The 20,851-nt window shown below is 50.5% G+C and overlaps 4 protein-coding genes across 8 annotated transcripts; 2 read left to right on the plus strand and 2 right to left on the minus strand.

The window, feature by feature from the left end:
* The first annotated feature begins 2,504 nt into the window (after positions 1 to 2,504).
* On the plus strand, positions 2,505 to 10,798 carry DEDD (death effector domain containing). 5 transcript variants are annotated; one of them, XM_027854812.1, is made up of 5 exons: positions 2,505 to 2,597; positions 7,806 to 8,197; positions 8,418 to 8,525; positions 8,891 to 9,037; positions 9,617 to 10,798. In XM_027854812.1, exons 2-5 carry the CDS (start codon positions 7,873 to 7,875, stop codon positions 9,991 to 9,993), a joined length of 957 nt encoding a protein of 318 aa, XP_027710613.1. In that variant the 5' UTR covers positions 2,505 to 2,597; positions 7,806 to 7,872; the 3' UTR covers positions 9,994 to 10,798. The 5 variants fall into 5 exon arrangements, with proteins under 5 accessions (XP_027710613.1, XP_027710618.1, XP_027710616.1 ...); XM_027854815.1 differs by lacking the exon at positions 2,505 to 2,597 and adding an exon at positions 2,738 to 2,756; XM_027854813.1 differs by lacking the exon at positions 2,505 to 2,597 and adding an exon at positions 2,949 to 3,034.
* A 263-nt stretch (positions 10,799 to 11,061) lies between these two features.
* On the minus strand, positions 11,062 to 14,053 carry NIT1 (nitrilase 1). The gene is made up of 7 exons (XM_027854811.1): positions 13,951 to 14,053; positions 13,381 to 13,491; positions 12,713 to 12,967; positions 12,508 to 12,611; positions 12,053 to 12,186; positions 11,787 to 11,912; positions 11,062 to 11,597 (listed from the first exon to the last, which is right to left on the minus strand). Coding segments are annotated over exons 1-7 (1,014 nt in total). The 5' UTR covers positions 13,953 to 14,053; the 3' UTR covers positions 11,062 to 11,315.
* A 127-nt stretch (positions 14,054 to 14,180) lies between these two features.
* On the plus strand, positions 14,181 to 18,574 carry PFDN2 (prefoldin subunit 2). The gene is made up of 4 exons (XM_027854818.1): positions 14,181 to 14,288; positions 17,634 to 17,722; positions 17,817 to 17,940; positions 18,280 to 18,574. Exons 1-4 carry the CDS (start codon positions 14,196 to 14,198, stop codon positions 18,454 to 18,456), a joined length of 483 nt encoding a protein of 160 aa, XP_027710619.1. The 5' UTR covers positions 14,181 to 14,195; the 3' UTR covers positions 18,457 to 18,574.
* Positions 18,575 to 18,773: 199 nt separating this feature from the next.
* On the minus strand, positions 18,774 to 20,533 carry KLHDC9 (kelch domain containing 9). The gene is made up of 4 exons (XM_027854880.1): positions 20,025 to 20,533; positions 19,789 to 19,948; positions 19,246 to 19,444; positions 18,774 to 19,023 (listed from the first exon to the last, which is right to left on the minus strand). Exons 1-4 carry the CDS (start codon positions 20,531 to 20,533, stop codon positions 18,857 to 18,859), a joined length of 1,035 nt encoding a protein of 344 aa, XP_027710681.1. The 3' UTR covers positions 18,774 to 18,856.
* Positions 20,534 to 20,851: the final 318 nt, after the last annotated feature.

A 20,851-nucleotide genomic window follows, 5' to 3' on the forward strand; every position in this document is an offset into this window, starting at 1 on the left:
TTTAAAAATTTAGTAATTTAAACATGACATTGTTGTCCTTGCAATAATTTTCAACAGCTGAGTTAAAATAACTTGAAAACTAGTCTTTGAAAACAGTTTTAGTCATCTACGCATTCTTATTTGACCAACAAACAATGGGAAATAGTCAATGATTGTAGGCTTTCAGAGGGCAAGGCTTTCAAGTCTGATAAGTAAGCTTGTTGTTTCGTCATTTCAATCACATCCAACTCTTTGTGACCCCATTTAGAGTTTTCTTGGCAAAGGTTCCTTCTTCAGCTCATTACATTGAGGCAAACAGGGTTAAGTGACTTGCCCAGGGTCACACAGCTAGTAAGTGTCTGAGGCCAGATTTGAGCCCAGGAAGATGAGTCTTCCTGATTCTAAGCCCAGTGCTCTCCACTGCACCACCTCACTGCCTTGATAAACAAGAACTGGTTTTAATTTAATATTCCTTTATACATTACTGCCCAATAAAAGTGCTACACAAATCTCTGCCACGATAAGTCCACATTGAGTTTCTTTCTTAGAAATGTAAGTTCTGGGGGCAGCTAGGTGGTGCAGTGGATAGAGTACCAGCCCTGGAGTCAGGAGGACCTGAGTTCAAATCTGGTCTCAGATCAGACACTTGTTGCTTACTAGCTGTGTGACCCTGGGCAAGTCACTTAATCCCAATTGCTTCGGAAAAAAAAAAGAAAAAGTTAAGTTCTATAACATAAAACATTCTTTTCCAGAATAAGACTTTCATACATGTTAAAAATTGGTTGGTCAGTGAATCCACATTCTTTGATCATTTTCTCCCAAATATCGGGATATTTGCCCACCCCATCATCATCTGCACTGGCTGCCTCTCCAGAAAATGTAACATTACATAAGTGAACTTCATTGTAAAGGAAAGGAACAACCCACGCTAGGATGAAGCTTCTTTGCTATCTCCATCATTTCCTTTTTCTTCCATTGCTTTAAATTCAGTAATCCGGACTGACGATTTTGTCAGCCAGTTGCTCAGCTAAGAGGAAATGTGTGATTGCAAGCGTCAATCAACACAGCGAAATGACTCTGCTTCCATCACTGTCACCATCTATCCTCTAGCTGTGGGCAAGCCAGGAAAAGCTGATGCAACCTTGCCTCTTTCTGCCTTTCATAACAGTCTGTACCGCAGATTCAAGGCATCCAACATCGCGTGCCCTCGCTGAGAGTTTCTATGACCGTGGTCATGCCATTCTATCACATCAGACATTTGTTCCGATGTTGCAACAAGCCTGTGTGTGTGTTGCTGGTGCGTCCATCCGGAGTGCACGGGGTGATCCAGGAGGACCGGCCTTTGTCAGGGCGGCTCACCCCTTGTCGCCCAACCCTAGGGGTGGTCCCCAGACGCTGCTGCATTCTCAGCCGCCACACCCCAGTACAACCACGCCGGGCCAACCATGCTGAACCAGGCCGAGGGTATCAGAGGGCTCTCAAACCCTTCAGTGAGTCAGGGAGACGTCCGCCCCAAGCACGAGAAGACTTCCCTGGCAGTACCAAGGGCCACGAAGGCAGCTGAAGCAGGCTTAGAACTTGGTCAGGCGTGGAGGGCACCAAGGCCGCGCCCTTTGGTCTTGCCACAGCGCTTCCATGACTCTGAAAGAGTGAGGCTGACGACTTTGTGCAAGGCTGCCTCATTTACATGCATTTCACGTGAGAGTCAAGACATCGTTACTCTTCCAAAAAATGAAGGTCCAACAACATTTGAAGAAACTGAGGAAAATGGAGGCTAAGTGACTTATCCGGGGTCACACAGCTGAGTGTCTGAGGCTAGATTTGAATTCAGGTCCTCCTGTTTCCAGTCTTAGTGCCCCATCCAGAGAAAGTGAGTGTGAGTGTGAGTGTGAGTGTGGTTTTAACTTTGAACAGATGTATTTTAAACAATCAGGGGGAGACAGGAGTTTCTGCTCATCAGACCAGGTGCCCAGGTTTGGGGTCCTGAACCAGCCACAAACTCACTGACGAGGAGCCCCCTGCCCTGTTCTTGCCGGTCTTCGAGTCCTTGTCTTTCCCTCCATCCCGGGCCCTGCAGCCTCTCGCGCCAGTTCCGCCCTTATCCGCAATGGCTGCCTTTTCCTATTCTCTCCAAGAGAGGTGAAGCCAGCACGAGCCGGGACGGAAGCTACCCGTTTTTCCTCACTCAACATGGCTGCCCTTCCCAATTCCATTCTATGGTCTCGAAGCCAAAGCCACCAGGACCGCCCAACATTCCAACCTGCCCCTACCAAAAATGGCCACCAGCCTCTAGTCTTTTTACTTACACTGACGCCAGGGCCTCACGGGCGCCCGTCACTGCCAGGCCGCCCTCACTCAACATGGCTACTCATCCCAATTCTTCTTAATGGTGCCGAAGTCGCCGCAACCGCCCAGGTTACAGGCCGCGGTTTCCCGGATGAAGCCACCCCCGCCCGTCTCCGTGCCCTCCCCCTTCTTCACGCCCGCGGCGGCGGTGGCGGCGGCGGCGGCGGCGGCGGCGGCGGCAGCGGCGAGGGCCCGGATGCTGCTCAGCGAGACGGGGCCCTGGAGAGCGGAGCTGATGGACCCAACATGGCGGCGCCGAGTCTGAGCCGAGAGTGAGGCCCGGGAGGGGGAACGGAGAGGGGCGGGGCGGGAAGGCGGTGGGCCCTGGGGGTGGGGAAGGGGAGGTGGCGACTACGGGCCCAACCCGGGGGGGCCGAGGGGAGGGGAGGAGAGGGGAGGGGCGGAGACGGGTCGGGACGCCGCGAGGTGAGGTGAGGCGAAGGGAGGGGAGGGGGCAACCGTGGGTCCGGGGCGGGGCGGAGACCGGGAAAGAGGTAGGGGAGAAGGCGAAGGGGAAGGGGCGGAGCCGAGCTGAAATAAACGCCAAGGGAGGCCGAGGGGGGCATGTGGGGCAGAGGCTGAGCAGGAGTGTGAGGAGCCCGGCTGGCGGGGGGGGGGCGGGGGGGGGCCGAGGAGAGAGTTGGCCGTGGCGGAGGGAGTTGCCTTCGGTTGGCGTCGGATGGGGAAAGGGCGAGGCTGGAGGAAAAGTGTGAGCTGAAGCTGGAGAGGGGGAGGGGGAGGGGGAAAAGGCCCGGGGCAGGGGGGGGAGGGGGAAGCGAGCCGGGTGCGGGGAGATCCCGGGAAGCTCAAGAGCCAAGCTGGCTGGAGAGGTCAGCGAAGAGTTGGGCAGCGTCGGCCGCCTCCGGCCTGAAGGGGGTGGGCGGCTCGGGCGCCCCTGGGACGTGCCCGCGGTCGTCGGGGGGCTGCCGAGGACGGGGGGGAGGAGGCGAACAACTCTGGGACTTTGTCGAGAGCTCCCCACTTCGGTGTTCTCGGGCTTGTTTTCCTTCGTGGGGTGGGGTGGGGGGAGCGGGGAGGTGATATGCGGGTGCGGAGGAAGAAGAGTACTTTTGTAATTTTTAAGTCAGAAAACAGAAAGGAGCAGAGCGAGGAAATTGCCCTTGCCGGGTCGGAGTTTTTTGTGGGAAGGAGGTGGTTGCAGGAAAGGGGAGACCGGGGGGAAAACAAAACAAAACAAAACTGGACAGTCATTGTGTAGGACCAGAGGGCCCATTGAGCGAGTCTCTTCATCTCCCCCGTAGTGATGATGCTGTGTCAGGGAGGGAGTAGTCATTCTGTATCTAGAAAATGCGGACTCCCGAGAGCCTAGTGACATTTTGGCATTTGAGTATTGCAGCCCTAATAGAACACTTGCGTGTCACGTAAGGGGCAGAAGTTCTAACAAGAGATATCATGTCCTATCCCTTGTTAGAGATATAGGAAACGGCTGGATGTTCAGCTTTGGCTGTATGTAGCCACTTAATCCACCATATTCTTGGGAACGGGGGTATAGTGGGAAACTGTCAACATTAGTGTTTCCTCCTTTCACAACATAAACAGGAACTGGGGAAGCATGGAAATCTGGGGGCAAATGAAGAGTCATTCTTGCATTTAAATATTCACTATGATCGGTTTTCCCAGCAGTCATTGAACTTATAACCTCTGCCATGTGTCTGTCTAGGAAGAGACAGGGAATTCTTAGCATCAGGTTTTGTGGAGGGGAAATCGCTGTTGGGATGCTTGAAGGCATTTGGCAGGTCAGGTTAACCTTGCCCTTCATATGTCTCTAATCTTAGGGTTAGGTTATTTCAGTGAAAAAATCCTTAGGTTTGTTTCTGTGGTTTCTAGGACAGCATGTGCGGCTGTGACTGTGTCTATGTGTTAGAAACTGAGAATTGACTCATGTTCTGTGTTTTGCTGATGTATTTGAACATAATTGCCAGGGAGAGTGGGGAAGAAAAACTTGAATAGGTGGTCTAACACTGTCAGTGATTTTTGTTCCCATTCAGGGGAAAAGAACAAGGGAAGGAATAGTGGCTTTTTGATCTTAATGAGATCATGGGGTGAACCCCATGCTTCAGATGTTGGGATAAATGATACTTTACTTCCTGATTGGTGTATCAGATCTAGGTAGCTGAAGATATGTTTAGACCACTCCTAAATCATAATTCTAAGGTTATTGTCAATTCATTAGATAGGAGACACAGGGAATGTTCACTCTGGGCCAACCCAAAGTGTCTGGTGGATCAATCTCCTTGATCCATTCTAGGTATCATGCACAGAGATTTTTATTGGCACCAGCCCAGCCTGGGGTAAGAGGAAGATTTTGGAAACTACTGGATTATTCACCTTATGCCATTTGACAGTTTATCATATAACAAGACCCAGAGATCCCTTTGACTTTTTTCTTTGGAATGGAGCATTCTTACCTTTTTACATAACTAGGATCTGAGTCTCATTCATTGTTTCTTTCACCTCACTGATCTGAGGCATCTGAGAGGCACGGAGGTTGAGAGGGGATGAGTTCTGCTAGTGATGAAGTTGGGCAAATTCTTGGATCCTTATTGTGAAGAAGTGGTGGCCTATTTCAAGTGTGATTTAAGTCAGGCTGTTTCTGGTCACCTACCATGACCCAGTGGGTATATCTTTGAGAACCTAGTAAACCCCCCTCTAGTTCCGCTCCCTGGAGTAAACCAGTGAAGAATGAAGTCACGCTGTCCCAAGTCTGCAATGAAGACTAGAATAAAGATTGAAATGAATGTGAGGAGGCTTGAGCTATGATCCCAGAATAGACTTCACACTGAGCCTCTTCAGACTTGTCTGGCTTGCTTATAGTGAGGCTGCCACCTGCTGTTGGCTGAATGGCCTTATGGTCCTTATCATAGGCCAGTTAACCTCTCTAGGCCTCAGTTTCCTCCTCTGTAAAGTGATCTCCAAGGTCTCTTCCAGGTCTAAATCTGTGATCTTTTAACCTAGGGCTTAATATGGTTGAGTTACTTTCTGGAGTTTGGGGAAATTAGCATGGGCAATTAGCATCGGAAATGCCTTGGGTCTGAAGAATTCAGACCTGTCTTAGACTTCTCCCTGATTGTTACTCTGCTGTGGCTACAGTACCTCTAGGTTGAGTCTTATTTCCCACTAGCCAGGCAGGGAGGTGGGGGAGGGAGACAATGTTTTATTTGCTCTCTTATGGAAAAATTCAGGATTCAACCAGCCCATTATCTGAATTGGGGACACCTATTCTGATTGATTGGAAGTGAGGTATTTACCTGTCTAGCTGCCTATCCTCTGGCCCTTACAACTAACAGCTGGGCATAGGGAGTAAGGTGGACTTAAATGGTCGTGCTTCCTGACCAGTTAGAAGCAAGAAACTGTTTTTGCTGTCCCTATCTGGGGGACAGTTGGAGGTGTAGAATTGAGGTGAAAAAGATCTGACTTGTGGTAGATGGCTGGACTGTGGAGGCCGCAGTGAGAAGAATGTGGTACATAAGTTTGATTCCTAGCTTTGCTGTTTCCTATGTGTGACTGGGTAAGAAGATTAACCTCTCTGGGCTTATTTGCATATCTGTAAAATGAGCTCAGACTAGATGACCTTATTCAGGGGTTCCCCAGGTCCTTTGCATGTTTGGGAATTAGGGTATGTAAGCTCTCCAGTCTTGGTATGGGCCACATTCCTCTCAAAGGTCCTAGTGGAGTACCAAATTCTCTCACTACTGGTTCTTCCTCTTCTCTTTTCTAATAGAGACCAGTCCCAGTATTCTCTTTGTTTCTAGACTCTCTGAAACGATAGTAAAGATCAAGTCCTGCTAATCAGTATCCTAATCATGGTCTTTCCCCTCAGACTCCTTAGTAAAGCGCCTCTGGTAGAAGAGTAACTTATTTGTTAATTCCTTTACTGGTCTTAGGACTTAAATTTGTTAATTTAAAAAATATGTAGAGTGGTCTGTTCTTTTAGTGAGGAGGCTATTTCTGTGCTTTGCCACAACAGATAAGGCTGTTAATGGTGCTGTGTCCAGATCATGAGCAGGGTATTAGTGAAGGGGTTGGTTTGACACTAAGAAACCTGAATTATGTGTTGGGACTTGACTTTCAAGTGTGTTACTTGGTTTATTGTGGTCTCCTGGGTAATGAACTCACAAAAGGAGCTTTACTAGAGGAAGTCTGAAAACTTGGAAACTTCCCCTGCCATTCTCGGAAGATTGCTCACTTTAGATCAGCCTGGATAAATTATTTCAAATTTCGTTTACTTTATAGTCCATCCATTTATTTGTCTTGCTTATATTGAGAGGAGTAAGGTGGTTAGAGGCAGAGACTAGGCCTTCTTGGGTTTCTAACAGTAGCTTTTGGCACCTGATGTCACTACTGCTGGGAGATCTTATTCCCAGAAAAAGGCAGGCAAAGCAGTTCTACCTTATAAGTGAATCTCTTGTCCCTGTAATCTCACAGGCAACAAATGTGACTGGTATCATAGCCACCTTTGTGCGCTCTCCTCTCAAAACTATGATATAGGTCAGAGGTTTATGATCTAACCAAGCATGGGGAAAACAGTCAATTCTTTGACCTCTAGACCTACCCAAAACATTCCATCTCCCAACTTGAAGCATTTTCACTAGTTGTCTCTCATGCCTGGAATTCTTTCCTTCTTCATCCCTGCTTTCTCACTTCCTTCAAGTCCCAGCTAAAATCCAACCTACAAGAAGTCTTCCTTGATCCCCCTTAATGCTAATTCCTTCCATTTGTTTATTATCTCCAGTTATCCTGTATCTATCTTGTTTGTACATCCTTGTCTTTCCCCTTAAAAGCAGAAACTGTCTTTTGCCTGTCTTTGTAGCTTTGCACAGTGCCTGGCACATAGTAGGCACTTAATAAATGTTTGTTGACTAACTGGCCCTACGACAAATTGGGTTTCAGCCAGAAGAAAGGATGACTGGACTAGAGAAGTGCATAGTGCTCATGCTGTCATCAGCAGCAGTTAAGTCTCTCTACCAGAGTATAAGTTGTACTTGAGCTCTGATTCTGCTGTGAATTGTTACCGGAGTCAACTTCCACAATTCACTTCACTTATCCAAGCCTCATTTTCCTAATCTCTAAAATGAGATTAGATATGATGACTTCTAAGGTTTCTTCCATAACTAAAGTTCTGTGACTCATTACAGCTGGTGTAGCGACTTAGGTGCTAGAGCTAGAACCCAGAATTCTCTTTCTTCTTTGTGACGAGCTGAACTAGTATGAGAAGGGGCATCTCTGTGGCAGGAGATACAGTGGGAGATGGAAAGTGTCTGGGATGTGGGTGGGGGAATGATTAAGGTGATACTTGACAACATCTCTTATAAGAATTGATACTAAAAATGGGCAGAAAATGCCAGCTTGGGGATGGTAAACTATTTCCTGCCCCAAGTGGATTTCAAAGCTGGGAGATCTTTTCCTGGTAAGGATGGGCACCTTACTCCAATTCACTGATGTTCCCCTTGTTCTTACAGCACAGTGGGGATCGTAGCAAGTGAACAGGGGCTCTGGAGAGCAGTGTGCACCTAGCCCCCACCCAGCATGGCAGGGTTAAAGCGGCGGGCCAGCCAAGTATGGCCTGAGGAGCGGGGAGAGCAGGAGCATGGGCTGTACAGCCTGCACCGCATGTTTGACATCGTGGGCACCCACCTGACGCACCGAGATGTGCGTGTCCTCTCCTTCCTTTTTGTTGATGTAATTGATGACCATGAGCGTGGCCTCATTCGAAGTGGACGAGATTTCTTGTTAGCGCTGGAGCGCCAGGGCCGATGTGATGAAAGTAACTTTCGACAGGTGCTGCAGCTGCTACGCATCATCACTCGACATGACCTGCTGCCCTATGTCACACTCAAGAGGAGGCGGGCTGGTGAGGGGGTTATTGGGGACTGGGAACATGGGAAGGTCAATGAAGGAGTTCATGAGGGACTGGGGAGGAGTAGCACTGTGGTCTAGGGTGTGAGTCTTGCCCTATAAAGCATCTGGATGAGAGTGGCATATAAAGCCCCTAGTATAGGATTAGACGGGTATGGGTGTATGTCTCCCATCTTTCCCTGAATGACTTACTTTTCTTCTCTCCCCACACACAGTGTGCCCAGACCTTGTAGACAAATACTTGGAGGAAACGTCAGTCCGTTACGTGACCCCCAGAGCCCACAGTAACCCAGAGCCGGGACCTCCCCAAACCCCTAAATCAGGTGAAAAGATGTAGATGTCCTTTAGTTCCTCTAAGTAAGAGGATTCTAGTCTTATTCTATGCCTAACTTCCAAAACCAGGAGAAAGGATATTGACTCTTCCCCTTTTTGGCCCCACACAAAGCTAAGGCGATGCCCCTAAGTGTACTCATTTCTGTTCCTTTTAGGTTTCATGGATTATTTTAAAATGTTTAATGGCTGTTATTTTCTCCCCTTCACTGTCACTTTCCACTAATTCTGCCTCTTCCCCTCCTTCCCAAAGAAAGAGTTAATCAACAATCAACTTATTTGCAGTCCCATAAATTGACAGTGGAATAGATATGATGATTATGGGTCTTTACTTCATTTACTCCCCTTTTCCCACTAGTGCCTCCCCACTATCCTGTGGTGTGCTGCCCTAATGCTGGCCAACAGGTGTGCATCAAACGGCCGGCTCGAGGGAGAGCCACACTTGTAAGTCAGCGGAAGCGCCGGAAGTCCGTGACACCAGACCCCAAGGAGAAACAGACCTGCGGTAAGGGAGGCTATAGTGCAGCCCAGGCAGGGAGCTAGTGGGAGTGAAGTTACTTTCCAAAAGGCAGACCATACTTTTTTTCTGACGGATGGGGACATTGAAAAGGGTCAAGGCACTGACCTTTTGCCTTGTCATGGCCCTACTAGCCTTCTAGAATGATACTGAATTAATTTCAGGTTGTACTATACCAAAGGCTCTCCCTGCTAAGTCTCTTCCCATCCAAGGTGGAGAAAAGAGTTAAAGTAATTTGTACAATGAAGCTAAGTCTATTTAATATAGAAGAAGGTCATCCCTACATCCCCAAATGCAAGTTTGATTTGGAGGTGATGTGGTCTTATTGCGCCCCATTACTAAGAACTCTTTCTCTTCACTGCCTTTTTCTCTTGGCCCAAGCATGGGCTTAAACAAATTCAGACATATATAAGGGAAATCCCAAGATGAGACATGTATAGAGAAGCCATAGGGGAACTGTACCCTGGAGATGGGTAACTTACTACCTTACTGTAGTGCCTTGGTCTTCCACCCCTGTCACTCTCCTAACAGAGTATGGCCTAAGCAATCACTTTTTCTTTCCTATAGATATCAGGCTTCGGGTGAGGGCTGAGTACTGCCAGCATGAGACAGCTCTTCAAGGCAACGTCTTCTCAAATAAGCAGGACCCACTTGAACGCCAGTTTGAGCGTTTCAATCAGGCCAATACCATCCTCAAATCCCGGGACCTGGGTTCCATCATCTGTGACATCAAGTTCTCCGAGCTCACCTACCTCGATGCCTTCTGGCGCGACTACATCAATGGCTCCCTTCTGGAGGCGCTCAAAGGTGTCTTCATCACAGACTCACTTAAACAGGCTGTGGGCCATGAGGCTATCAAGCTGCTGGTGAATGTGGATGAGGAGGACTATGAGCTAGGCCGACAGAAACTCCTGAGGAACTTGATGCTGCAGGCACTGCCCTGACCCTCCTTTCACCTTTCACAAATCTGGGAGCTCAGTTTGGCACCCACTTCTGGAGTTCACACACTGTTTGGGGTTTTCTCCACACCCCTCCTGTCACCTTCGCTCCCCCCCTTCTTTTTTTTAAAGGAAAAGACAAAAAAGTGAAAGTGGTGTGTCTCCCCATCTCCTCCCCGACCCAGACTTCCACAAGCCTGGGAATCCAGCCTGGGCAAGGAAGGAAGAAGCAGTCTTGTCGCAAAGTGCTCTGTGGAACCACTGCTGAAGTGGTTTGGGGGGAGGGCGTAAATAGGAGGCTCTCAATCGCCCTCAGGCTTCATGAGGGCTAGTTTTGTTTTGTTTTGTCTGAGAAACCAAAGGGCTGTGGTGTGGGAGCTTGCTGGAGAGAGTTAAGAGTCAGGGTTGTATCATGGGGATTTACCACCACATTCCCTCCACCCTACTGAGATTGTAAGGAACAAGTTGAACAACACTTTTAAAGGTATGGCTTCCTCACTTGCTCACTCCTGGCCCCTGGTGCTTCCCTCTCTTTCCCTCCATCTCCCAGGGACAGAGATTAGGGGCTCTTTTCCTAGTCTTGGTCCCTCCTTTACCCTTTGTCAGCTCCTCTTCTAGGAAGCAGTGAGAAGGGAGGACTGGGGCATCCCGAGAACCCCTTGTCTGTGCACTTTTGTGCACAAGTGCCTGTATGTATGCAGGATTGGGGTGGGGGGGAAGGTTGCTGGTGGTAGCACACACTCCCTGAGAAAGGGGTGTGTGACATTTTTCCTTCCATGTTTAAGTGAAAATAAATGTATCCTGCAGCCCATTTCCATCTCTTTTTGTGGTCTGGCTTGGGGTGGAGTTGGAGCTGGGACATCCCCTTGAGCCTTATCTCAGCACTGCTTTTCTCTTCCTAGTCTTCAGTACTTGAATAGCCCCCATTCCTTCTTAATCCTGAGGATTGGGCTAGGACAAAAACTCACTTCCGCACTTGTTTTAAGGAGTAATGAATGGGCCTTCTTGCTACTATAGTCGAGCCATGTTTGATGCTATACTCTTTTCCCCCACCCCCAAAGGAGATGTCGAGACTTGGACTTCATGACTATATTTTTTCAATGTCAGTGCTGCTCAGACTTCGGTGGAGCTTTAGTTTTCATAAAATTGTGATTTAAGAGCTCATCTATATGCAACTGAAGTCTGAACCCATAAAAGCATTTTTTGGGGCTTTACAACAGGTTGAACCTGTATGCCACAAAGGAAAGGGAGTAGAGGTTCTTCAGTGGCCTGGGGTCCTGCCTCCAAGCCACAGATCCTCATTGGCCCAGAATAGGACCCTGTTTCAGTCAGCTGGTGTGAAGGCAAGGATTTGGGCGACCCAAATTGCCATACAGGTCAGGCCTTCGGTGTTGGGCCACAGGCATATGCTGGCGTACTTGGCGCAAATAGGCCAGGTCAATGTGGGCAAGGCAGAGGCCTGGCCCCTCAGAACATCGTGCTACCACAACTCCCCAGGGGTCCACCACCATACTGTGTCCATAACTCCCTCTTTTTTCATGGTGCTGTCCCCACTGTGCTGCTGCAACTACATAGCACTGTGTCTCGATGGCCCGAGCCCGGAGCAGCACCTGGGGAGAGAATGAAGGTAGATGCAATCATCTTCAGCATCTGGAGGGGAGAAGTGGGAAGGAGAAGAGCAGTGACCTTTGGAAGCAAGTATTCCCCCACTCAGCTGAGAGACAATCATGGGGAGCCAGGAAAGAAATACATCTCTTTCTAGTGGGATAGGTAGGTGCTGTATATTGGTAAGTTCTCACCTCCCAGTGGGCTGGTCCTGTGACTAAGCCAAAGGCTGAAGGGTAGGTGAGAATTTCTGCACCATCTTGGGCCAGTGCAAGGGAAAGCTCTGGAAAACGCAGGTCATAGCAGATGGCCAGGCCTATCTGGGATGGAGGAAAGTAGAACATTTAGTTTCTCTGGTGTACTGGCCACTCTTCGTACTATTCCACTGTTATCTTGCCCCCTCCAACATATTCCCATTCCTTTTCCCCACTTTAACCTCCTCCCTTCCCTCCCTGCCAACCTTGCCAGCTGGTGTACTGACAGGTGACCCACGAGTGGGCCCAGGTACAGTAGAGGTGCTCTCACATATGGATCCCTGTCCTGGAAGCTCCACATCACAGAGGTGTGTCTTCCTATATGTGGCCACAATAGAGCCTTGGGAGTAGAAGAGGAATACTCTGCTGATGATTCTATATTCCCCGGCTGCCCCCAGAGAGGGAACTACTTATAGTTAGGAACCAGAGGCACAGACGACATGTCCACAAGGTGTATGTGTTTGGGAGGGAGGAGGAGGGACAAGAGGAGCAGAGGAAATCCAACTGGTGAATGGCCTTGAGGGCTTGGTAAACGGTCTCCAAGGTCTCTGGGCAGGGAAAGTGGAGGGAGGGAAGTTGGAGGCTGAAAAGGGGATTCTAGGAAAGCAACTCAAAAGGGCAGGAGAGGGCTGAGAGAGGAGTTAGGAACTTAAAGTCTTACCCTTATTGTCCAGAAGCACGTGACAATTATAGATACGCTGAGTCTGCTCCCAGTCTTGCCCACGTTCGTGAAAACCACCGAGAGATATCCAGAGTCCACATTCTCTGTAGAAAAAGCAACAGACAACCCTTCTCAGAACCCTGTCTCCATCACAGTCAGCTGAATCTACTAACCCACAGTGTGCCTCCTTTGCTGCCTTCCATACCTGGCAAGTCGGGCATACCGATTCACAAGATCCCCATCCAATGGCTCAGACAGCTGAAGTGTCTCTGCTGGGTCACGGGCAATGAAGTCGAAGGCCTCAGGGAGGAAGGCCAGGCAGGCACCCAACTTGGCAGCCTCCTGAACTAATCCTGAACAGGCTGCAAAGGTCTGTTCCTTATCTGGTGTTGATGTCACCTGGCACACTGCTACCAGGGGCAAACCTCGAGAAGAGGAGGAGACAGCCATGGTCCCAGGCCTGTGAAGAACAGAAGATTCAGACATCCCCAAATGGAGAAAGTGAGAGCTTAGAAGAGAACTGGACATTTTCTCTATACATATTCCTGACCCTGACTTTGGTCTCTGACAAAGAAGGAAAACCAGCAAACGTAGACTAGTGGTCAACTAGAGTTCCAGTTCTCATTCTGACAGTATCCTTAAGTCACTCAGTAAGTAAGTCACTCATCCTCCCTCGGCCTCAGCTGGCTGTAAAATGTGCACAATACTTAAGCTGTACTGGGTTGTTGTTAATTAAGTGCTTTGTAAACTATGAAAAGCTATACATGCAGATAAACAGATGAGCTGCTATTATTGGTCTACGTATCTCTAGAACCAGTTAGGACCCTTCCCCCTTCCCCCACCGTGATCGGAAGTGGGGAGAGGGGGCTTCACCTGCTGTGCCTGGTGCCCGCTGGGTCACGGAGTTGAGAGAGACCAGGCAGCCGGAATGCAGATCGCAGCAGGAACAGGCACTTTCTCTGCGTCCAAAGGGTGGCGCTCAGCCTGGGAAAGGTAAGGATTCCAGGGTTCTCCCGCTAGGACAGCCAGCTGCCCCTTCTGTGCCCACAAGCCACGTGACCAGGGCCGACCTCTGGCCCCTTCCCAGCCGGCTCTGTCAAGCCCGTCTCCTAGCCTCGGGACGCTAAGCCCCGGCGAGTGGGGCACAGCCGGAGCACTGGACCTCCGTGGCCCCGGCTCGCCGCCGCCCGCCTTCAGACTTCTCTTCCGAGCGCGCAGGTCACTTATTGACCTAGGACAAGTCTCCTCTCGCTCCTGACGCCGGGAATCCCTAAGGGCAAGAAAACCATTCCCCACCCCGCCCCAGCGTCCCACGTCTGCACCCACTTCCCAGACCCCAGCCCCTCGACCAGACACGCGCAGCCTCTGACTCAACTCGACCTTTCCCTCCTCCCACATCCCTCCCGTTCTAGTACAAGAGGAGGCCACAGAATAGGATCCTACATGGAGCCGGAGCCTCGGGGAGGGGGTGTCCGCAGCTCCCTCTTTCGCCTCCCGCCCAAAGGTCTTGAAGCTTTGGGGCCATAGGGCACCCGGAAATGTCGGGCCCGCCCACCGGATGTGCCCCTAACCAAGATGGCGCCCGAGGCACAAGGATCCAGAGGAGGCTGGGACGGAAACGTCCGGATGTGACGCACAAGGAGGCGAGCTTGGGCTTCTAGGGCTCTAGACCTAGCGGGTGGGTAAAGATGGCGGAGAGTAGCAACCGGAGTAACAAGAGTAGCGGCAGCAGCGGCAGCGGCGCTGGCAGCGCGGCCAAGGGGGCGGTGTCGGCGGAGCAGGTGAGCCCAGCTGCCCGCACGGCGACCCCGGCTCTTGTTTTAGGGGCCGTGGGGGCGGGGTCCGTGGCACGTGCGGTGCCCTCCGCCGCAGCCCGGGCTTGTGGACCTGGGCAATCCTGGAGCCCCCGCTGCGGAGGGAGAGGGCGGGCGCGCGGATGGCGCGCAGGGAAACCGGCGGTGTCTGTGCTCTGTGTGAATATGGACAAGACGACGGGCCCAGGGTGGGGGAGCCCCTCCTGACAGGAATGTGGGACAGCAGCCCCCAGCCCCATCCGTGGCTGTGACCCCTGAAGAGGCCGATCCCCAGTTTTCAGTGATTTTGGGAAAGGACCCGAGGCTGGCTGGAGAGGACCAGGCGCCCCCCCCCCCGTGAAAGAGCCACGTGAGGCCTGAAATCTACAAGTGTAGGGGAGCTCCGTGGCCTTCGAGGGTGCGGGCCAGCGCCCCGAATCGGTCCTTTAGCTTGTTGGGGGAGATTTCCCCGCGTTCTGCACTGTGGGCCCTTGACAGTTGGCGTTCTGGGCTAGCTTAGTTTCAGTCGGAGCTCTAAGGTCCACCCCTCCTGCGGTGCGGCAGGCAAGTCCCCGAGGGCATTTACCTGCGAGATGGGGATGCAAAAAGAGGCAAAACTGGTCCCTGCCCTCAAGGAGCTTACAGTCTTTAGAGGGAAGACATGCGAACAAACGTGTACAAACAGCTAGATATAGGGAAGGCTTCCTGTAGAAGGTTGGATTTTAGTTGGTACTAGTAGGGGGCCAGAGAAGCCCCCAGGCAGGGGGGACAGCCAGAGAAAATGTGTTCAGCTAAGATGGAACATCTTGTTTAAGAAACAGCCAAGAGGCCAGTGTCACTGTATCGAAGAATATGTGGTGGGGGAGTAAGGTGTAAAAAGATTGGAAAGGTAGGAGGGGACTAGGTTATTAAGGGGTTCGACTGCCAGAGGATTTTGTATTTGTCCCTAGAGGCAATATGGAGCCACTGGAGTCTGAGTGACATAGTTGGACCTACACTTTAAGAGAATTTTTATTCTTTTCCTTTTTAAAAAATCTTACAAGCTAACCTTCTTAAACATTGGTGTGACCATGTCAGTCAAAATCACTACTCAGTAAAGTCTATTAGCTTCCTTTAGTATCAAATATAAAATCATCTTTGGCCTTTAAAGCCCTTTGAAACCTGGCCCCCTCCTACTTTTCTGTTCTTGTTACACTTTGCTCCATATAGTCTATGATTCAGGAACGTGGGTCTCATTTATTTATTTATTTGTTTGTTTATTTTTGGTGAGGCAGTTGGGTTTAAGTGACTTGCTCAGGGTCAAACGGCTATTAAGTGTCAAGTGTCTGGTCTGAGACAGGATTTGAACTCAGGTCCTCAGGGCTGGTGCTCTATCCACTGCACCACCAACTGCCTGTAGGGACCATGGGTCTTCTTGCTGGCTCTTTAAACATGCCATTCTACCTCCTGGCCCTCCTTAGAATGCTCTACTTCATCACTTCCACTGTTTGAATTCCTAACTTTCCTAGCTTCCTTCAAGACTCAGCTCAAATCCCACCTTCTGCTAGAAGCTTTTCCCTGCTTTCCCTCTCCCATTCCTTCTGAGATTAACTTCCATTTCCCCTGTATGTGTACATCTTTTATGTATAGACTAATTTGGATCTGGTCATCTCTGGCCATGCCAGAAAACATTGGAACAATATGGTATAAGGGAAAGGGAAATAGAGAGTTACATATAAGCATTTGGCTAGGAAAAGGAAAAAAAAAACAGTAGGAAAGATCATCTGTAGATAGAAAATTCTGGGAGCAGGGCATAGCATTCCCATGAGAGTTAGCTTTGGATTATTTTGCTTCTTTAAAAATTTGCAGCTAAGATTTTGGGTAGCTGCTAAAAGTATTATCTTTCTATACAGGAATGGCTGAAATTCTCTTAACAAATTTAAATGGGTTTAATTTGATGTGACATCTGATTCAAAATTCACTTCTATCCTAGAAGCATCTCTGATCCTCATTAGTTAACAAGAGTAATTTTATTTTGTTTTTTAAATACCAACTTCCCTTAGTTGTTTTAATCTCATGGATTCAAGGATTGATTTTATTTCACAAAGTAATACATTTTGAGTGTGGGCTCAGAAAATGTTACCTTTTCAGGTAAGTTCTCCTAAGTAGGTTCCATCATTTGTGTTCACACAGAAGTCATTGGGATGTTGTTGGAGTCCAAGTTGATCAATCAGTCAATATTTGTTAAGCACCTGCTATGTGTCAGGCACTGTGTTAGATTCTAGAGATTGAACAAAATCCAAACAGTCCCTGCCTTATATTCTGACAAGTTGACAGCATATACCTATATATGTAGATGTAAGAAACCTGGGGGAGGGAAGGTACTAGGAATTAGGGCATCAGGAAAGGCCTTATGCAGAAGGTGATGCTTGAGCTGACCCTTGAAGCAAACTATGGGTTCCAAAATCGGGGAGTGAGTAGAAAGTGTGTTCTAGGCATGGGAGACAGCCAGTGCAAAGGCATGGAGATAGGAAACAGTGTTATATGTGATGACCACCAAGAAGGCCAGTTTGGCTGGATCATAGAGTATATGAAGGGAAATAATGTACAGTAAGACTGGAAAGGTGGGATGGGGCCAGGTTATAAAGGGCTTTAAATGCTAAAAGAAGGCATATTTATATGGAAGGACTGAAGTTTATTGAATGAGGGTGGGAGTGTGCCACATCATCCCATCTGAGCTTCGTCGGCTGTGTGGAGGATGAATTGGAATGTTGAGAGACTGGAAGTAGAATGACCAATTCGAAGGTCATTTTATTGAGCAGCAGAAGCCAGAAGAGGATTTTAAATAGGGACAAAGCAAATACTGATATATTGCATAGTGAGTGAGGTACCAGAAGTAAGGAATTCTGTAGGGCTAAGATAGTAACTATGTTCCATTCTCTGGATATTGGAATAGAGAAGGGAGGGGGTCTTGCGAGGAAAGACTATAGGGAAGAATAGAAGATTTGGCACTGAATATGATTAGGTCAGGGTTTGGGTTAATCTCTCTGGTTTATGCTCTCAGTCCTAGGCAGAAGGTACAGAGAGAGCAAGCCCGGGGAACAGCAAGATGTGGGGAGACCCTCCGTACTTTCTCTCCTAACACATACTAATGTTAATACTTGTCCTGGCCATTAGCCTGCATTTTTTGTGATAGGAGTCATCCCTTAAGGGAAGACCGTTTCAGACAGGGATAAACAAGGCCAAATTGAGACCCCTGATTTATATCTCAGCATGTAGGCTACCACCTAAGGAGCTGCTCTCTTGCCATCTCCATAGGGTTCTGTCCCTCACCTCATCTCTCTTCTCTCCTAGGTGGTTGCTGGCTTCAACCGCCTTCGTCAGGAACAGAGGAGCCTGGCATCCAAGGCAGCTGAGCTAGAAATGGAGTTGAATGAGCACAGGTGAGAGGTCGGGGGAAGAAATAAGAGTTGGGGGTGAGGGGGAGTCTGTGCTCTGTTGGGGCTGTATCCTTAGACCCTCTCCTTCCTACCCTAGCCTAGTGATAGATACCCTGAGAGAAGTGGACCCAACCCGGAAGTGCTATCGAATGGTTGGAGGGGTCCTGGTGGAGCGAACTGTCAAAGAGGTGCTACCTGCCTTGGAGGGTAACAAGGAGCAGGTGAGAAGGGAAAGGACGAGGGGGGGGGCAGGAAAAGGGAGGAGGTTAGGAACTTATATTGAGATCACTGAGTAAGAAAGACATCTTGTCAAAGCCAGCATCTGTGTCTTTTGAGTTAGGCCCATTCTTCTTATGGGCTTTTCAACTGGGCTGAGCTGTGGGAGGGAGTAGGGCAACAATGGTTTTATTTCTTTTTCTGAACTCATCAGTTGGGTTGCTTAATCTTGGTTAGAGGTGGCCATTGAGGTGAGATTTCTCCTTTACTTCCCCTATAAACAGCTTATTACCAGGGAGGAGGAGTATCAGTATTCTAATGTAACACTAATTCTTACCCACCAGATTCAAAAGATCATTGAGACACTGACCCAGCAGCTTCAAGCAAAGGGAAGGGAGTTGAATGACTTCAGGGAGAAACATAATATTCGGCTAATGGGTGAGGATGAGAAGCCAGCAGCCAAGGACAATGGGGAGGGGTCTGGGGCCAAGGCCAGCTCAGCTGGCGTGCTAGTCTCCTAAGAATCAAGACCTCTGTCATGTTTTTTCTCCGATGCCTCTTATACCCTTTATTATTATTTTTCTTTGTTGCTGCTCTTGTAATATTTTTGTTAAATAAATGGTTTGGTCTCAATGCCCAGTTCTGGTCTGAGGCTTTCTCCTGTGTTACTGATAAAAATTGAGAAGAGTGACCAGGTCAAGACTCACTCAGATGAATTATACAGATAGCTAGTGGCTCTTATGATAGGCTAAAAACTCAGAATGTCACCACTAGGACTTTCAATGTCCCTTCCCCACCCCCAGAACAGATGAAGAGAGTCTGTGTCTGACTTCCAGATTAGCATTTAATGAATAACTTCATAGGTCTGGTAGCATAATGCTTTGTGTGTCTGCGTGAACTGAGGAAGCTGATTTCCCTGGCTCAGAAAGATAGTTGTAGTGTGTAAACATCTGGACTAGCTGTCCTGCCATCCTCACCAAAGCCCCCAACTAGATAGAGCTGGTCATTCCAGAGGCAGGTTCGATGGCCTACCCGTTTCATGCTTCGATCTGCACATGGGAATCGGAACCATCGATGGGTCGATTTGCCTGTGGGGAAGGAGACACTTTAGGATATAGAGTTGGGAAAATTACCTTATTTAAGATCTGTCCATTCCCTTCCCCTTGGCCCTTTCCCTATATTTAGTAATCCACTGCTGCCTGACTAAACATGTGCTAATTCCCCCTCTTCCTTGCCCTATTTCCCCAACCTGACTCCCTTTGTACTTCCTCCCTATCCCAACTGCTCCCAACTATTAGGACAGCTCTCACGAGAATCATAGATGTAGAGCTCATTGCAGACTGTGTCCCGAGCTCTGGTCAGAGTTTCTCCACCAAACAGCACAGCAAAGGGCCCCACCACGGAGCAGGAATGGTGCCGAAGACCCCGGGGTCCCTCCAGAGACCCTTGCTCACCGCTCACTAACTTGGAGACCTGTTCTGTCAGCCGAGAGGCAACAACCGGCTCCTCCTGGAGGGTGGGGGGCAAGACAAACCGGAAGGGATTGGGGGCACCGCTGCATAGTGGTTATGAGCTGGCGTGGAAGCCACCTCTGACGGACTGGCTGTGTGACCCTGGGCAAGTCACACATCTCTCAGTGGGTCTGCAGATCCCTTGAGGGATCCCAGGGACAGATTCTGTGGTCTGTTGAACGTGGATGAGGAAAAAACTTAGATCCTCACTTCAACATGACTGGTCTCCTTTGTAATCATACGTTGCTTTATGCATTTAGCACCAGTATTCTGGGGGGGCGTTCACAGGCTCCAGCTGGGCTGCCAAGGGGTCCCCGACCCCGCCTCCCGCGGAGCACTCACCTGGATCTGCCCCGGGCCCCAGCGCCCGACCACTTCGGGCTCGGGGGAGTTGCAGCCCCCAAAGAGCAGGAGCTGGTGGCCGGGGTGGGGGCCGCCGGTGCGGAGCAGCGCTGCGCAGTGGCCCGAGCGCGAGGCCGTGTGGCCGCCCTCTTCACAGTAGCTGCGGGGATGGACAGTTCAGGCCGGGCGCGGGCCGGGCAAGGAACCCGCGCGTGCCTCCCGCGGGGCCTCCCTACCTGTAGGTGCGCGCGGACGGGTCCACGCGCAGGGTGTAGACGCTCCCGTAGCGGCGCTGGGTGCGAGTGCCGCCCTCGCGGCCGGCCACGCGCAGCTCGTAGTCCGACAGGCGGGTGCAGGTGTGGCTGCTGAGCCCGGCCGGGGCACAGCTGCCCAGGGCCGCGGACCACGCCTCCCAGGCCCCGAGCTCCGCATCCAGGGCCGCCACGGCCGCCACGCGCCGGGACCCGTCCCAGCCGCCCACCACGCAGAGCCAGCGGCCGTCCAGGGCCACCGCGTCGTGGTGGCTGCGCCGGGGCCCCCCGGGGCCGCCCGCGCGCTCGGCCTGGCCCGCCCCCGGGTCAAAGGTCACCGCGTCCCCGAGGGGCTCGCGCGCGCCCCCGCACGACAGGCCCCCGACCACATAGAACCGGTCCCGCAGCACGGTGCACGAGTGGAATGCCCGTGCCAGGAGCGGATCACTCGCCACGGGCCGCCAGGCCCAAGCAGGACCCCCGGCTGCGGCCATCGGGGGTGTGGGTCAGAGGACGAGAGGTATCTCTGCCCGGCCCCGCCTCTCATCCGCCTAGTCCGCCCTCCGCCCCGCCCCCATGCCGCGCCCCCAGGCTCGCGGGAACCCCGCCCTCAGCCTTACCCAACCCCTCCCCCCCGGGGCGAGCTCTCCCCCACCTCAGAGCCCCGCCTTTCCCAGTGTTGCCCTGGCAACGACGACTGTTAGCAACTGCGTGGCCGGAAAGACTTGGTTACCATGGCGACGGGGACGCAAATACAAGTCTCTGTTACCAGAGTGGCTACCCAGTGTCCAGTAAGGTGTTTGTAGCTATGG

Source organism: Vombatus ursinus, unplaced genomic scaffold (assembly GCF_900497805.2).
Source record: "Vombatus ursinus unplaced genomic scaffold, bare-nosed wombat genome assembly UNPS02010639.1, whole genome shotgun sequence".
NCBI classification, from domain to species: domain Eukaryota; kingdom Metazoa; phylum Chordata; class Mammalia; order Diprotodontia; family Vombatidae; genus Vombatus; species Vombatus ursinus.

What these genes read in the sequence shown, in the direction of transcription:
- DEDD (XM_027854812.1), top strand. Translation starts at nt 7,873, where the DNA reads ATGGCAGGGTTAAAGCGGCGGGCCAGCCAAGTATGGCCTGAGGAGCGG. An exon ending in ACTCAAGAGGAGGCGGGCTG is followed by an intron (nt 8,198 to 8,417) that starts GTGAGGGGGTTA and finishes CCCCACACACAG; the next exon opens with TGTGCCCAGACCTTGTAGAC. An exon ending in TCCCCAAACCCCTAAATCAG is followed by an intron (nt 8,526 to 8,890) that starts GTGAAAAGATGT and finishes TTTTCCCACTAG; the next exon opens with TGCCTCCCCACTATCCTGTG.
- NIT1 (XM_027854811.1), bottom strand. An exon ending in TCAGTACACCAGCTGGCAAG is followed by an intron (nt 11,913 to 12,052) that starts GTTGGCAGGGAG and finishes CCTCCATCCCAG; the next exon opens with ATAGGCCTGGCCATCTGCTA. An exon ending in CAGGACCAGCCCACTGGGAG is followed by an intron (nt 11,598 to 11,786) that starts GTGAGAACTTAC and finishes TTCTCTCCCCAG; the next exon opens with GTGCTGCTCCGGGCTCGGGC.
- PFDN2 (XM_027854818.1), top strand. Translation starts at nt 14,196, where the DNA reads ATGGCGGAGAGTAGCAACCGGAGTAACAAGAGTAGCGGCAGCAGCGGC. An exon ending in GGGCGGTGTCGGCGGAGCAG is followed by an intron (nt 14,289 to 17,633) that starts GTGAGCCCAGCT and finishes CTTCTCTCCTAG; the next exon opens with GTGGTTGCTGGCTTCAACCG. An exon ending in TGGAGGGTAACAAGGAGCAG is followed by an intron (nt 17,941 to 18,279) that starts GTGAGAAGGGAA and finishes CTTACCCACCAG; the next exon opens with ATTCAAAAGATCATTGAGAC.
- KLHDC9 (XM_027854880.1), bottom strand. Translation starts at nt 20,533, where the DNA reads ATGGCCGCAGCCGGGGGTCCTGCTTGGGCCTGGCGGCCCGTGGCGAGT. An exon ending in CCGTCCGCGCGCACCTACAG is followed by an intron (nt 19,949 to 20,024) that starts GTAGGGAGGCCC and finishes CCATCCCCGCAG; the next exon opens with CTACTGTGAAGAGGGCGGCC. An exon ending in GGGGCCCGGGGCAGATCCAG is followed by an intron (nt 19,445 to 19,788) that starts GTGAGTGCTCCG and finishes CCCACCCTCCAG; the next exon opens with GAGGAGCCGGTTGTTGCCTC.